We start from the raw sequence: 15,623 nt of genomic DNA on the forward strand, positions 1-15,623 counted from the left end.
ACACTCAATCTTAAATCATGAGAACCATACACAAACATGACAAACATACTGCGCAGATATATCTTCATTCATTGTTGTACACAATATTGTCTGACATTTGATGAGTTACTGACCTCTCCGTCCACAGACAAGTGGTCCCTCAACACCCAATCCTCATGCCTCATTGTTTGTTTTTTGTTTTCCATTCAATAGCTACTTCTCTGATGAGTGGGTCTTGGAGATTTACAAGTGCACAGCAAGTCTGCATCAGCACATTACTATAGCAACACAGATAAGGTGAGATGAATCTCAGGATTTTTTTTATATTTTAGTCGAGCATTTGCCCTCTCAACATGGATCCTGTTTCTCGCTATGTCTTTTGTGAGATGTATCTCACTCTCTGTGAACCTTCCGTGGTTCAGGAATGGAGGAATGTTCACAGTGACTCCTGCAGGCATCAAGCTATGTTTCAAGAAGCCTTTGTCTGCCAAAATCATGTCTCCAGATGTGAAGATCTTAAACCCCGACTTCTGGACAATGGCTTTGTCCGACACAGATCCTGGATACAGATTACTACAGTATGTTATCACCGCATTAGGTGCAATTCCCAGGAGTAGCCTGAAGGAGTGCATTGAATGGTACATATAATAGGTTTGCTTCTGCAGATCCATCTGACTTGGAGTAGCAACTTTATGTCAGTACAGTCAATCACCATCCTGCAGTTTTTGCTGGACCCCTGAAAAGATGCAGGCAAGCACGTTTGGTTCTTCTCCCTACTTGGAACAGTCTTCATGATGCTAATGAAAAAAAGCTTGTGAATCACGCGAATGAAAGTGATGGTAACATTGCTGACAGTGCTTGCACTACAACGGAATAGTTGAGCCAAGTGCAAGTTGGTGTAGCTATGACGTAACTTCATAAGCGCCATAAACACTTGATCCTCAAATGACAGCATCTCGACCCTCCACTTGGCAAAGTAGACAACACAGTCCTTGTAACGTTCTAAGTAAATCAACAACGATGTTGAACATGTCTTTGTCTGGAAGTCCTGTTTCCATCCTAAGTACTATCAGACAGCTGTGATGCTGAATACCTGTTGCGGGTATACAGCCGAATCACCTGTATAACCTTCAACTGCGCTAATGTTTCCTCAAGATGCACCTCAGTGAGAACTTTTTGCAACTGTGCAGACAGCAGCCTCCTACATTCTTCAGCGGCAGAGGGGCCTGGAACTTCATCATCTGCCATGGTGGATGAGCTACCTTTTCTGGTAAATACAGGGCCATTTCTCTTTCTCACAGGAAAATGGCAGCTGCAGACCCGAGTGTTGCCACTAGTTTCCGGTCCGCACATCCAAAAGACAAAAAAATAAGTACATTTTACTAGGTAACTAGGTTGATTAATAAAATGGTAACATCTATATTTAAATACCATAACCCACAGACTTGACTATAGTAACGGTAAAATAGACTGGTCTTGGGTCTATCTGCACATCTAAAATCCTATTATGTGGATGGGACATTTCTGCTGGGATGGAGGAATTATCTGGAATGTTCAACTAGATGATCGGGACAGTCTAGGGTACTATTTGCTCGAAGTGGTTAAGTATTGCAATGAGCTATATGACTGTACTTATGATTCTAATTCTCAAGAGGAAAGTTAAAACCCTCAGCCGTGAGGTCACTGAGGAGGACCAACAGTGGTAGGGGATTGTCTGAAAGGGACTGACATTCAGGGACGGAACATAAGGATTTTGGGCACTGGCCAGAAGACCACGATATCTACTAGCCCGGGTAACATTCAGTTCCTAAATCTGTGGCACACAATATTTGTAAAGGCAAGAAATACACTGTATCAATTATTTACATGAGAAACTAAAAAGATTATAATATATCTACTTGCTATGTTACTTGCTACTTGTCGATGAGAGTTTGGATGGAGAAATTTGGAGTTTTTTCCCCACCCAGCACCTTAAGTGATTATTATTTATTCTTCTTCCTCCTTCTGTTATATCATGGCGATATGCAAACAAACGTTTAAGGTGCATGCTGCCACCTACTGTGCTAGAGTGTGCGATCAATACAGGTCTGCCTAATTCTGAACTACTAAGCTAATACAATTTTAAAAACCAAATAAATCCCTACTAACTTCTACCACATCCCCTCCCCCCAAAAGCCCTCCCAAGCCCCCCAAAACATTAAACATGATCTATATCATGCTGAAACAATCCACATTTGGGATTATTCTGCATGTCTACAACCATATCAACAGTAACATCTGTTACCCCCAATAACCTTAAACCTGGCATTGCTGCTTTCCACAACCAGAGTCGTGTTGATAACCTTTACAATGAAAGCTATGAAGTTAACGTTATTCACTATCAAAGTATCCTTTGTCTCAGCACATTCATGAGCGCAAGATTTCTGAACAGGTCTCGAAAACCATGCCAGGACCAGCAGAAGCACCAGTGCTGACATTAGGTCCACTTAGTACAGGAGCAGCCATGGAAGCTCCATCATTCCGCACTGTAGCTCCACCAATCTATTTTCAAATCAAATCAAATCAAATTATATTGGCCACATGCGCCGAATACAACAGGTGCAGAAATTACAGTGAAATGCTTACTTACAGCCCTTAACCAACAGTGCATTTATTTTTTATAAAAAAGTAAAATAAAACAACAACAAAAAAGTGTTGAGAAAAAAAGAGCAGAAGTAAAATAAAATAACAGTAGGGAGGCTATATATACAGGGGGGTACCGGTGCAGAGTCAATGTGCGGGGGGCACCGGCTAGTTGAGGTAGTTGAAGTAATATGGGGACAGTGGGGAGAACAAGTATTTGATACACTGCCGATTTTGCAGGTTTTCCTACTTACAAAGCATGTAGAGGTCTGTAATTTTTATTATAGGTACACTTCAACTGTGAGAAAATCCAGAAAATCACATTGTATGATTTTTAAGTAATTAATTTGCATTTTATTGCATGACATAAGTATTTGATCACCTACCAACCAGTAAGAATTCCGGCTCTCACAGACCTGTTAGTTTTTCTTTAAGAAGCCCTCCTGTTCTCCACTCATTACCTGTATTAACTGCACCTGTTTGAACTTGTTACCTGTATAAAAGACACCTGTCCACACACTCAATCAAACAGACTCCAACCTCTCCACAATGGCCAAGACCAGAGAGCTGTGTAAGGACATCAGGGATAAAATTGTAGACCTGCACAAGGCTGGGATGGGCTACAGGACAATAGGCAAGCAGCTTGGTGAGAAGGCAACAACTGTTGGCGCAATTATTAGAAAATGGAAGAAGTTCAAGATGACGGTCAATCACCCTCGGTCTGGGGCTCCATGCAAGATCTCACCTCGTGGGGCATCAATGATCATGAGGAAGCTGAGGGATCAGCCCAGAACTACACGGCAAGACCTGGTCAATGACCTGAAGAGAGCTGGGACCACAGTCTCAAAGAAAACCATTAGTAACACACTACGGCGTCATGGATTAAAATCCTGCAGCGCACGCAAGGTCCCCCTGCCAGCGCATGTCCAGGCCCATCTGAAGTTTGCCAATGACCATCTGGATGATCCAGAGGAGGAATGGGAGAAGGTCATGTGGTCTGATGAGACATGTGGTCTGATGAGACCACTCGCCGTGTTTGGAGGAAAAAGAAGGATGAGTACAACCCCAATTACACCATCCCAACCGTGAAGCATGGAGGTGGAAACATCATTCTTTGGGGATGCTTTTCTGCAAAGGGGACAGGACGACTGCACCGTATTGAGGGGAGGATGGATGGGGCCATGTATCGCGAGATCTTGGCCAACAACCTCCTTCCCTCAGTAAGAGCATTGAAGATGGGTCGTGGCTGGGTCTTCCAGCATGACAACGACCCGAAACACACAGCCAGGGCAACTAAGGAGTGGCTCCGTAAGAAGCATCTCAAGGTCCTGGAGTGGCCTAGCCAGTCTCCAGACCTGAACCCAATAGAACATCTTTGGAGGGAGCTGAAAGTCCGTATTGTCCAGCGACAGCCCCGAAACCTGAAGGATCTGGAGAAGGTCTGTATGGAGGAGTGGGCAGTGCAAATAGTCCGGGTAGCCATGATTAGCTGTTCAGGAGTCTTATGGCTTGGGGGTAGAAGCTGTTGAGAAGTCTTTTGGACCTAGACTTGGCACTCCAGTACCGCTTGCCGTGCGGTAGCAGAGAGAACAGTCTATGACTAGGGTGGCTGGAGTCTTTGACAATTTTATAATATAATATATAATATGACATTTAGCAGATGCTTTTATCCAAAGCGACTTACAGTCATGTGTGCATACATTTTTACGTATGGGTGGTCCCGGGGATCGAACCCACTACCCTGGCGTTACAAGTGCCATTCTCTACCAATTGAGCTACAGAAGACCACAATTTTGAGGGCCTTCCTCTGACACCGCCTGGTATAGAGGTCCTGGATGGTAGGAAGCTTGGCCCCAGTGATGTACTGGGCCGTACACACTACCCTCTGTAGTGCCTTGCGGTCAGAGGCCGAACAGTTGCCATACCAGGCGGTGATGCAACCAGTCAGGATGCTCTCGATGGTGCAGCTGTAGAATTTTTTGAGGATCTGAGGACCCATGCCAAATCTTTTCAGTCTCCTGAGGGGGAATAGGCTTTGTCGTGCCCTCTTCACGACTGTCTTGGTGTGTTTGGACCATGATAGTTTGTTGGTGATGTGGACACCAAGGAACTTGAAGCTCTCAACCTGTTCCACTACAGCCTCGTCGATGAGAATGGGGGCGTGCTCAGTCCTCTTTTTTTTCCTGTAGTCCACAATCCTCTCCTTTGTCTTGGTCACGTTGAGGGAGAGGTTGTTATCCTGGCACCACACGGCCAGGTCTCTGACCTCCTCCCTATAGGCTGTCTCATCGTTATCGGTGATCAGGCCTACCACTGTTGTGTCGTCTGCAAACTTAATGATGGTGTTGGAGTCGTGCCTGGCATGGGTGAACAGGGCGTACAGGAGGGGACTGAGCACGCACCCCTGAGGGGCCCCCGTGTTGAGGATCAGTGTGGCAGATGTGTTGTTACCTACCCTTACCACCTGGGGGCGGCCCGTCAGGAAGTCCAGGATCCAGTTGCAGAGGGAGGTGTTTAGTCCCAGGATCCTTAGCTTAGTGATGAGCTTTGAGGGCACTATGGTGTTGAATGCTGAGCTGTAGTCAATGAATAGCATTCTCACGTAGGTGTTCCTCTTGTCCAGGTGGGAAAGGGCAGTGTGGAGTGCAATAGAGATTGCATCATCTGTGGATCTGTTGGGGCGGTATGCAAATTGGAGTGGGTCTAGGGTTTCTGGGATAATGGTGTTGATGTGAGCCATGACCAGCCTTTCAAAGCACTTCATGGCTACAGGTTGGTAGTCATTTAGGCAGGTTATCTTAGTGTCCTTGGGCACAGGGACTATGGTGGTCTGCTTGAAACATGTTGGTATTACAGACTCAGTCAGGGACATGTTGAAGACACTTGCCAGTTGGTCAGCACATGCTCAGAGTACACGTCCTGGTAATCCGTCTGGCCCTGCGGCCTTGTGAATGTTGACCTGCTTAAAAGTCTTACTCACATCGGCTACGGAGAACGTGATCACATAATCATCCGGAACAGCTGGTGCTCTCATGCATGCCTCTGTATACGATACATCATGACTGATTCTATATCTCTGAGCCTCTCTCCACACCTGGCATCCACCAAATGTTGCACTATGTTCCCCCTAAGAATCACAAGACTTAACCTTCACATTGCTCCCACATTCACCAAGAGTGATTAAGTCAAAGCTTGTGACAGGATGTGTAGGGCTATATGATAGCCACAATAGCAGTTAATTAGCGTTTAATTTTGGGGGGGTAATTACAGGCGAATATATTTATAAAAGTGACCTTCTCCGAGAGAGATTTCCACGGCTATCAAAACGTCACGCCGGGGTAAGCCTACACGAAACACAGGCCTTGTATGAGGTAGATCTAAAATCCTCTACGGAAAAATGAATGGTGGAAAAACGATTGGAACCATTTCCGGGTTTTACCGCTAGGTTTTATGGGTATTATGACGCGTCCACTGTGTCTGGACTATAGACAGTACTTTAATTAGCATAGCAACGCCTGAGGTCTGTAACCACGACACAGGTATTTTGCCCAACGGAATAGCTACATTCGGTAAGATAAACATCAAACACTGCAGCGTTTTGTTTCCGAACCAATTGAATCGTGTATTATTAGCTAGCTATAGCATCCTTCAACCTCATTCTCTCGGCTAGCTAACAGTCAGTAGTAGCTAGATAGCTAACCAGCCAGCTCTTTCCAGCAGCTCTTCTAGCTAGCTAAAGTACTGTAATTCTCTGTTTTTATCAATTGGCAAGAATGCCAAGATGGTACAAGTTAACAGTATAAGTTATATAGTGAGCTGGCTAGTTGTGCATTCACAAGTAGCTTGCTATACGCCCAAATTGACAGTAACTTACTGACAGGTATTTGATCTAACTACTGTAGCTAGCTAACGTTAGCTCGTAGTAGCTAGCTAACATGGTGGTGCCAGTGAATCAGCTAGTAAGCTAAAAGATGCGATTCATGTTCGCTAGCTAGCTAACGTTAGCGACCTTGGGAGACAGGAGTAAATTGCTGCACAGTCCAGTTTGTTAGACGCCAAATTGCTTGTGCAATGCATTCACCAGGGCCCGGTTTCCCAAAAGCATCTTAAGGCTAAGTTCGTCGTTGGGAAACTGGGCCCAGTTCTCTGGAAACATGGTGCTGATATTAACTTAGTTCAAGATTCAAGATTTTGTCATATCAGAAGTTATTCCTATGAAACCTGCTCATACACTTGTTCTCTGTCTTATCACCTTGCTAGATATGGCTGAGCCGGAGCTTCTGCTGGATTCCAATATCAGACTTTGGGTGGTTTTGCCCATTGTCTTCATCACTTTCCTTGTTGGGGTGATTCGACATTATGTCTCCATTCTGCTTCAGAGTGACAAGAAACTGACGTTAGAGCAGGTATCAGACAGGTAAGGGTATTGGAAGCATGTAGGCCTAGATGGACGGTGCATTGACAGTTTATAAAAGGGCTTGAGAGCATGTAGGGTTAAAGTAGAAATGTCTTACCCTGAGTTTGTTTTGACATATTCCTCTCCAATATTCAGCCAGGTTCTCATCAGGAGCAGAATCCTCAGAGAGAATGGGAAGTACATTCCAAAACAGGTGAGATCAATGTTGGATTGACCATAAAACGCCACACATCTTCGCTTCTTTGCACTGTTTGACTCTGCTACGTAAAAAAAAAAAAAGTGTATACTGGTTGCGCTCAGACTTTGAGACCTCTCTTTTTCTTCAGTCATTCTTGATGAGGAAGTTTTACTTCAATAATCAAGAAGATGGATTCTTCAAAAATACCAAAAGAAAGGTTGTTCCTCCCTCCCCAATGACAGGTGAGCGTAAGATAATCATATCATACCTTCTCATATAATCCTATTCTCATACCATGATAGGCAGGTATTGGGCCGTGTATCTCTATATTAAACCCTGACACATGATATGGAGTATATTACTTCTGATAGTGCACCAATTACAACTCAGTTTGTTTGGGATTGCACTCTGTAAAGCTACATTAACTGTTTCTTTGTCCAGACCCCAGCATGCTGACAGACATGATGAAAGGCAACGTGACCAATGTGCTTCCCATGATCCTCATCGGAGGCTGGATTAACTGGACCTTCTCAGGGTTTGTCACAAGTAAGTAACATCCTCCTCGCTCACTGCACTGAGACTGGGTTGTTTGGATGATGATTGTCACTAAAGAGCTTCGATATCAACTTTATTTTATGGTACAGGAATGACCAGGTATTTACTAAGAAATGGCATGGTAAGATTGTTATTACATAGAAATAACCGATAAATAGCAGTAGTATATAATTAAGTGCTTCCAGTTAGTTTCTTTGCTATAAGCAGTTTGTTCAACATTTGCACAGACTGTGGTTTTATATAAATGACCAAACTTACAATGTTCTCAATAACTATTTTCTTGTTCCTCACAGCCAAGGTTCCTTTTCCTCTCACCCTGCGCTTCAAGCCCATGTTGCAACAAGGAATCGAGCTACTCTCACTTGATGCTTCCTGGTTAGTTGATGAAATACATACTTATTACATTATCTGGGTTCCGTGACGTTAATATGGTAATACTGCCTCTGAGTCCTTTTGCTAGTGTAAGCATTGATGATTTATAACCTCACCCTCATTTCTGTTTTAAGGGTGAGCTCAGCGTCGTGGTATTTCCTGAACGTGTTTGGGCTGCGAAGCATGTACTCCTTAATTTTAGGACAAGATAATGGTAATTTTCATCCAACTTCATAATTCAGTTTAGTTTTTCCTGCAAAGGTTATTGATGCATGTGTTTCTGTAAACTAGATGTGACATTATTGAATCATAGTTTGTAACCAACTTACAGCAGTACTTGTTATCAAAAGCAATAAACAGAAGGTCATTGACCTGATTTGAGGAAACAACAAAATTATTTGGAGAAATTAGACTTCTAGTAGGCAAGCGGTCTTGCCTTGATTTGATAATAGGCCAGTCTGCAACCAGTCAGTGTCATGTCAGCAGCAAGGCTGGTTATAATTGGAACATGACTCCATAATCTAATCAAATCAAATTGTATTTGTCACATAAACGTGTTTAGTAGATGTTATAGCGGGTGTAGCAAAATGCTTGTTGAAGTGGCAGGCCTCCAATACTTCACAGTCCTGGTTTTGTCACGCCAAAGCGATATGAAGTATCAATAGTATTGATGCTGGTTTAATGTGACCCATGCAGGTGCAGACCAGTCCAGGATCATGCAGGAGCAGATGAGTGGTGCTGCCATGGCCATGCCTGCAGACACCAACAAAGCGTTCAAGGTAGAGTTGTCTACTCTTGATAACATCGACTTACTCTCTATGGTGAATTCAATTCCTACAGGTCCCAGCAGAATCATCTGACAGACAGTTGTTTATTTCCCCATTTTAGGCAGAATGGGAGGCACTTGAGCTAACTGACCACCAGTGGGCGCTGGAGAATGTTGAGGAGGAGCTCATGAGCAGGGAACTGGATCTGGATGGAATGTTCAGTAAGGAGTTACCAACGGGTATCTTCTGATTGCCAGTTCATTACTGCAGGGAACCTGCCGCTGGACAACATTTTAGTTTTACTTAAAGTGGCTGACTTGGAGTTTCTCTAGGAAATGACATAGAGAACGATATCTACATTCATTTCAGTGCCATCATTGTCCATTTACATTTAATTGTAGATTAATTAACAGAACATTATAGTACGGAGTTCAGTTAATAATTTAAACTATTTGAAAGATTCAGCCTCAGCTATGTAAAACTCATTACAAAAAAAAAACGTTAATGTTAAAAACATTTTTTTTTAAAGGTGAATGAAAATGTGTTGTGTCACCACTTTGAATCATGTTTGACTTTGTAGTCTGATTCCACCTACCTGCCATTTGTTTGGTCATACTTGTTGGTTATTTGTGAGCTTATTGAAGAAAAGAAAAAAGTGTAATATTATTAGTAACTCAACCCATTTGTAATAGGTGGCTCTTAGCAACATAAGACAACTAGCTGTTGAAGTAAAAAAACAAAAACAAAACATGGTTATTGCTGATGATTAAATTCCAGTTAATCTTTTATCATTCCTCTTTCAGTTTGTGTGCAGCATCAGCAGCTTCTTGTCATGGCTGACATGAGGCAAATCTAGACATTGAGTGCTGGAAAACAACTGTGTGTGATAGTGTTATGCAATGTGTTATTTTTAATATTTATTTCTCCAATTTATTTTTTAACATTTCCCTTGTGTTTTTGTATAAAGACTGTTTTGACTAAATCGCTGTGGAGTTTTATTCCCTCTTAATTGCAAAGAGACACAAGGAACCCAGTTGTCATGGCAATGGCTTGGCACCTTTCTGAAGACAGCAAACACAGAAGGCATCATTTAGCTACCTGACTTGTGAACGTTTAACCTACGAAAATATGAAGCAAAGTATTTGTTTACGAAGTTGATAATAATTGTATCTAGTTACAAAAAATGTAGAAGTTGCTGCTACTTTAGTGGAGCCCTCTACCGTCGAGCTCCAGCAACTTTCTGCGGATTCTACTAAATAACACAGCCACAAAGTCAAAATTGGTTAGGTTTAGAAAGGAATGGAATTTTAGAAATAGAGGGGGTTAATGAATTTGTGGCTGTAGTAACTAGTGACGACCCCCAGATCACGGAAACCGCAAGTCTCACCAACATTGTGTTGCTCGTGCATCCGCGGTTCTTCTACTGCGCGCTCACGACTCCGGTTCACTCACTGCATGATGGCGGAGGGAGGCGGACCCGAGTCGGGTAGCTCGGCAGACTCCGATCCTGAGTCTGTAGCCGCTCAAATACCGACACCTTCAACCGACAGTCAAAAACAGTGTATCGGAACACTTCTCAAAACAACTCTACGAAAGAGCGACGAGTGGTAAGGAAGTGTTTTGAATGTAACTTTAGCAGATAGTTAGCCATTAGCTACGGTAACGTTAGCTAGGCTAGCCAGCGAGCTACTTTTCAGTTAATGGGAACTAGCTAGGTAACGTTAGCCAGCAAGCTAGCGAGTAGCTTAGGCCTGTCAGAGACGGGTAAACCGGTTCCCATTGAACAGGAAATCGTTTGATTTGTGAAGTTAGTTGGGGCAGAGTAGACGTGACTAACGTTAACAAGCTAACGGTACTTCTCACCCGATAGTTACTGGAACTAGTGCAACCTAGCTAGCTATCTAGTTGTAGTTAGTTAATAACTACTGTTAGCTAGCCAGCAAGCTATTCAAGCGAAGGCATTGCGCAAGTTAACCCTGTCTACTCACATTAGCTTGCTGGCCGGTAACTAGTTACGACATGACGAGGTGTAGTCAAAAGGCCCCTGTTCAATGCGATAACGAGTGACTGCGAAGAAATGTTACGCAGCTACCTATTTTAGAAGCTAGCTAGCTAATGCTTTGTCATTGGAACTGGATAACACCCAGCGACTGGCGCTCTCATATATTCAGTTGCCAAGGCCACAGGTTTCCAGACAAGATCTTTGCGAGGTTTTAACTTTAACTAGCCAAATCCATACTGAACAGCAAGGGAAGGGAACCAACCAATGTGGGCTCAGTAGAGTTAGGCTAACCAGACAGGCACTACCAGTACATGTGACTATTAAACACTAAATCTCTGAACCAGTTGTCTTGAGACAGCAGGCTGCCGGGTCATAACGTTGTGTTTGTTATGGTACATACATCTAGATAGCTAAATTCACAATATGTTTATTTAACTCAAGTAAGCAATCATTTTAGTTGGGCTCGATGGCAAGTTTGATATACTCTTGGGGCAAGGCTACAGACAATTTCGATTGTTTTGGCCTCCCAGTCTGTCTAAACAGGGTAATGTCAGCTGGGTAGGTGCTTTTAGCAACGCAGTGCCTTCAGAAAGTATTCACACCCCTTTACCTTTTCCACATTTTGTTGTGTTACAGCCTGATTTTAAAATCGATTAAATTTAGATTTTGTGCCACTGATCTACACACAATACCCAATAATGTCAAAGTGAAATGTAGTTTGTAGAACATTTTTAAAAATATTAATACAAAATTAAAAGCTGAAATGTCTTGCGTCAAAGTATTCAACCCCTTTGTTATGGCAAGCCTAAGTAAGTTTGAATAAAAATGTGCTTAACAAATTGCATAAGATGCATGGACTCATTTTGTGTTAAATAATTGCGGTTAACATGATTTTCGAATAACTACTCGATATCTGTACCCCACACATACAATTATCTGTAAGGTCCCTCAATCGAGTAGTGAATTTCAAGCACAGATTCAACCAGAAAGACCAGGGATGTTTTCCAATGCCTCGCAAAGGGCACCTATGGGTAGATGGGTAAAAAAAAAAGCAGACATTGAATATCCCTTTGAGCATGGTGAAGTTATGAATTACACTTTGGATGAGGTATCCCATGTGGTCCCCTGTAGCTCAGTTGGTAGAGCATGGCGCTTGCAACACCAGGGTTGTGGGTTCGTTTCCCACGGGGGGCCAGTATGAAAATGTATGCACTCACTAACTGTAAGTCGCTCTGGATAAGAGCGTCTGCTAAATGACTAAAATGTAAATGTAACAATAGACCCAGTCACTACAAAGATACAAGCGTCCTTCCTAACTCAGTTGCCTGAGAGGAAGGAAACTGCTCAGGGATTTCACCATGAGGCCAATGGTGATTTTAAAACAGTTACAGATTTTAATGGCTGTGATAGAACTGGGGATGGCTCAACAACATTGTAATTACTCAACTATACTAACCTAATTGACCGAGTGAAAAGAAGGAAGCCTGTACAGAATTAAACATATTCCAAAAAATGCATCCTGTTTTGTAACAAGGTGCTTAAGTAATACTGCAAAAGATGTGGCAATTAACTTTTTGTCCTGAATACAAAGCGTTATGTTTGGGGCAAACACATCACTGAGTACCACTGTTCATATTTTCAAGCATGGTGGTGGCTGCATCATGTTATGGGTATTATGTTATGGGTATGCTTGTCATTAGCAAGGACAAGGGTGTTTTTAGGATAAAAATAAATAGATTAGAGCTAAGCACAGGCAAAATCCTAGAGGAAAACCTGATTCAGTCTGCTTTTCAACAGACACTGGGAGACAAATTCACCTTTCAGCAGGACAATAACCTAAAACACAAGGCCAAGTCTACACTGGAGTTGCTTACCAAGACGACGTTGAATGTTCCTGAATGGCCTAGTTACAGTTTTGACTTAAATCAGCTTAAATCTATGGCAAGGCTTGAAAATGCCTGTCTAGCAATGATCAACAATCAACTTGACAGAGCTCGAAGAAGTTTAAGAAGAATAATGGGCAAATATTGAACAAGCCAGGTGTGCAAAGCTCCAAGGCGCTGCACAAGTTAGCCCTGTCTGTTCACATTAGCTTGCTAGCCGGCTAACTAGTTACGACATAACGAGGTGTATTCAAAAGGCCCCTGTTCAATGCGATAATGAGTGACTGCGAACTAAAGTGAACTAGCTAGCTATTTTACATGCTAGCTAATGCTTTGTCATTGGAACTGGATACCCCAAAAGACTCACAGCTGTAATCGCCGCTAAAGTTGCTTCAACAAAGTATTGAATACTTATGAATACTCTACATAGTGAATACTAATGTAAATTAGGTTCCGTGTGGCTCAGTTGGTAGAGCATGGCGCTTGCAACGCCAGGGTTGTGGGTTTGATTCCCACGGGGGACCAATACGAAAAAAGTATGAAAATGTATGAACTCACTACTGTAAGTCGCTCTGGATAAGAGCGTCTGCTAAATGACAAAAATTTAAATGTAAAATTAGATTTCTGTATTGCAAACATTTCTAAAAACATGTTTTAACTTCGATTATGGGGTATTGTGTGTAGATGGGTGAGAACGGGATTATTATTATTTTTAATCCATTTTGAATTCAGGCTGTAACACAACAATGTGTAAGTGTATGAATACTTTCTGAAGGCACTGTATTTACATACACTAGCGTTGGTTTAAATTGTATTGGGTTGCACAAAAACAATCAGTGGGAAGCCAGAAGTTAAATACAACTCCATTTCAACTTACTGTGCTGGTGGGCAGGACTGTTGGGAATTTGAGTCAAAATATGTAAAGGATCGTATTATTAAACAGACTTTCCAAACGTTTTTCTGTACACCCACTCCCTCTGCTTACCTCATGTCAAAATAAGTCCCTCACAAGTTGTTCCTTTTTTGTCCACATATGGTGCACGTGCAGGACTTTTATTTTGACATGAGGTAAGCAGGGTCAACAGACCCACGTTTGAAAAATCTGTTAATACGATATTTTGTCTCAAATTCCCCCATCCTAATGACCAACCGTCCTGCCCACTGGCACAGTAAATTGAAATGGAATTATATTTAACTTCTGGCTTCCCATGGAATGTTTTTGTGCAACCCAATACAATTGAAAGCAACGCTAGTGTATGTAAATACTGCTAAATGCAGCCCATAGCTGCCCAGCTGATAGGTATCTGACTATGGCTGCATTTACACCGGCAGCCCAATTCTGATCTTTTGCCACTAATAGTTTTTTTGACCAATCAGATCTGATGTTTTGTCAATAATTGGGGAAAAAAATCAGAATTGGTCTGCCTTTGTAAACGCAGCCTAGTATGTTGACTCTTGACCTCATTTTAAACACAGCTGAGATGGGCATTATAAAGGCTTTAGTTGCAGTACCATGTGTCTTATTTGAAGTACACCTAGCTAATTTAGTCACTAAGTTATCAATTCTAATAAGAGTTCTTTAGAAATAAAGTTTCCCCTGCCTGAACTTTGGACCATGTGAAATCCTGCTAACAAGCTTATGCAGTGGAAGGGATTCTTACTTGAGATGCGATTTAAAGATATCCTAGCTCACTGTTACTATATGTGAATGTGACCGAGAGCACAAGACAGTTTGTTTTGGAGTTGCATAATATGTTGACAGTTGAATACTAACACTAACCAGGTTTCCATTCAACCTTTTTATGCAAGTAAAGTACATATGACGGGCCTGATGGAAACAGAACATTTTTCAGTAAACTTTCCAAATGTCGACAAAACAAAATGCGCTAGACAAGGTGGGATCTTTTTGTGTCGGTAAATTCAACGATGCGAGAAATGTTGGTGGAAAACTATTTTTTCTTCATGCACAAATATTTATATAATAACAATCATATCGAAGTAAACTTTGAGATGACGTGTGGTCCTCCTACTACGACTCTTCGGGGAAGCATGCAGTTTATTAGGCTACAGATTAAATAAGTTATGATAAACTTCAGGGTGGTGAAAGTGCAAGGTGATGAGCTTGATGCTCCTTTCCAATAAATATTGAGGGTCTTATTCTGGTGACGATGCTTGGCTGCCTTTGAAAAATAAAAATCTCGCTGTTTTGCAGATAATAATCTCATCATGTAGGCTCTACGTGCGCTCTAGCCAACAGCGCGCACATAGAGCTGTTAGCTAGAGTGCACGTGCCAATACCAGAGTGGGCATACTCGCTGTATAAAGCAACAATTTTTGTGAGAAAACAATCAGAATTGAAAATGCAATGGAAACCCATTTAACTACACTGAACAAAAATTTAAACAAAACATATTTGGTTTCATAAGCTGAAATAAAAGATCCCAGAAATGTTCTATACATACAAAAAGCTTCTCTCATGTTGTGCACAAATTTGTTTACATCCCTGTTAGTGAGCGTTTCTCATTTGCCAAGATAATCCATCCACCTGACAGGTGTGGCATATCAAGAAGCTGATTAAACAGCATGATCATTACACAGGTGCCCCTTGTGCTGGGGACAATAACACAATGCCACAGATGTGGCAAGTTTTGAGGGAGTGTGCAATTGGAATGTCCACCAGAGCTGTTGCCAGGGAATTTAATGTTAATTCTCTACCAACGTCGTTTTAGAGAATTTGGCAGTACATCCAACCGGCCTCACAACCGCAGACCACATGTATGGCGTCATGTGGGCGAGCGGTTTGCTGATGTCAACATTGTGAACAGAGTGCCCCATGGTGGCGGTAGGG

The 15,623-nt window shown here is 42.3% G+C and overlaps 2 protein-coding genes across 2 annotated transcripts in view; both read left to right on the forward strand.

Moving 5' to 3' along the window:
* Window positions 1-6,044: 6,044 nt before the first annotated feature.
* LOC311133902 (ER membrane protein complex subunit 3) lies at window positions 6,045-9,872 on the forward strand. Its single transcript, XM_084167515.1, has 9 exons — window positions 6,045-6,170; window positions 6,862-7,018; window positions 7,154-7,211; window positions 7,345-7,438; window positions 7,638-7,742; window positions 8,045-8,126; window positions 8,258-8,337; window positions 8,820-8,902; window positions 9,012-9,872. Exons 2-9 carry the CDS (start codon window positions 6,864-6,866, stop codon window positions 9,138-9,140), a joined length of 786 nt encoding a protein of 261 aa, XP_084023641.1. The 5' UTR covers window positions 6,045-6,170; window positions 6,862-6,863; the 3' UTR covers window positions 9,141-9,872.
* Window positions 9,873-10,345: 473 nt separating this feature from the next.
* The window catches only part of LOC311134334 (ubiquitin carboxyl-terminal hydrolase 4-like), a gene marked incomplete at its 5' end in the record, with an annotated part of 40,034 nt that continues 34,756 nt past the window's right edge, over window positions 10,346-15,623 (forward strand). Inside the window, one exon of the mRNA XM_084167981.1 lies at window positions 10,346-10,497. Within this exon, the coding sequence (XP_084024107.1) occupies window positions 10,346-10,497 (152 nt within the window). The remainder of the gene's footprint in view (window positions 10,498-15,623) is intronic.

This window comes from Coregonus lavaretus (assembly GCF_964263955.1).
Source record: "Coregonus lavaretus genome assembly, chromosome: 8".
Taxonomy (NCBI): Eukaryota; Metazoa; Chordata; class Actinopteri; order Salmoniformes; family Salmonidae; genus Coregonus; species Coregonus lavaretus.

Bases quoted from the DNA above. Each gene is read 5' to 3' on its own strand.
- LOC311133902 (XM_084167515.1), top strand. From the start codon at position 6,864: ATGGCTGAGCCGGAGCTTCTGCTGGATTCCAATATCAGACTTTGGGTG. The intron at 7,019-7,153 runs GTAAGGGTATTG...TCCAATATTCAG, and splicing joins TTAGAGCAGGTATCAGACAG to CCAGGTTCTCATCAGGAGCA. The intron at 8,127-8,257 runs GTTAGTTGATGA...TTCTGTTTTAAG, and splicing joins CTCTCACTTGATGCTTCCTG to GGTGAGCTCAGCGTCGTGGT.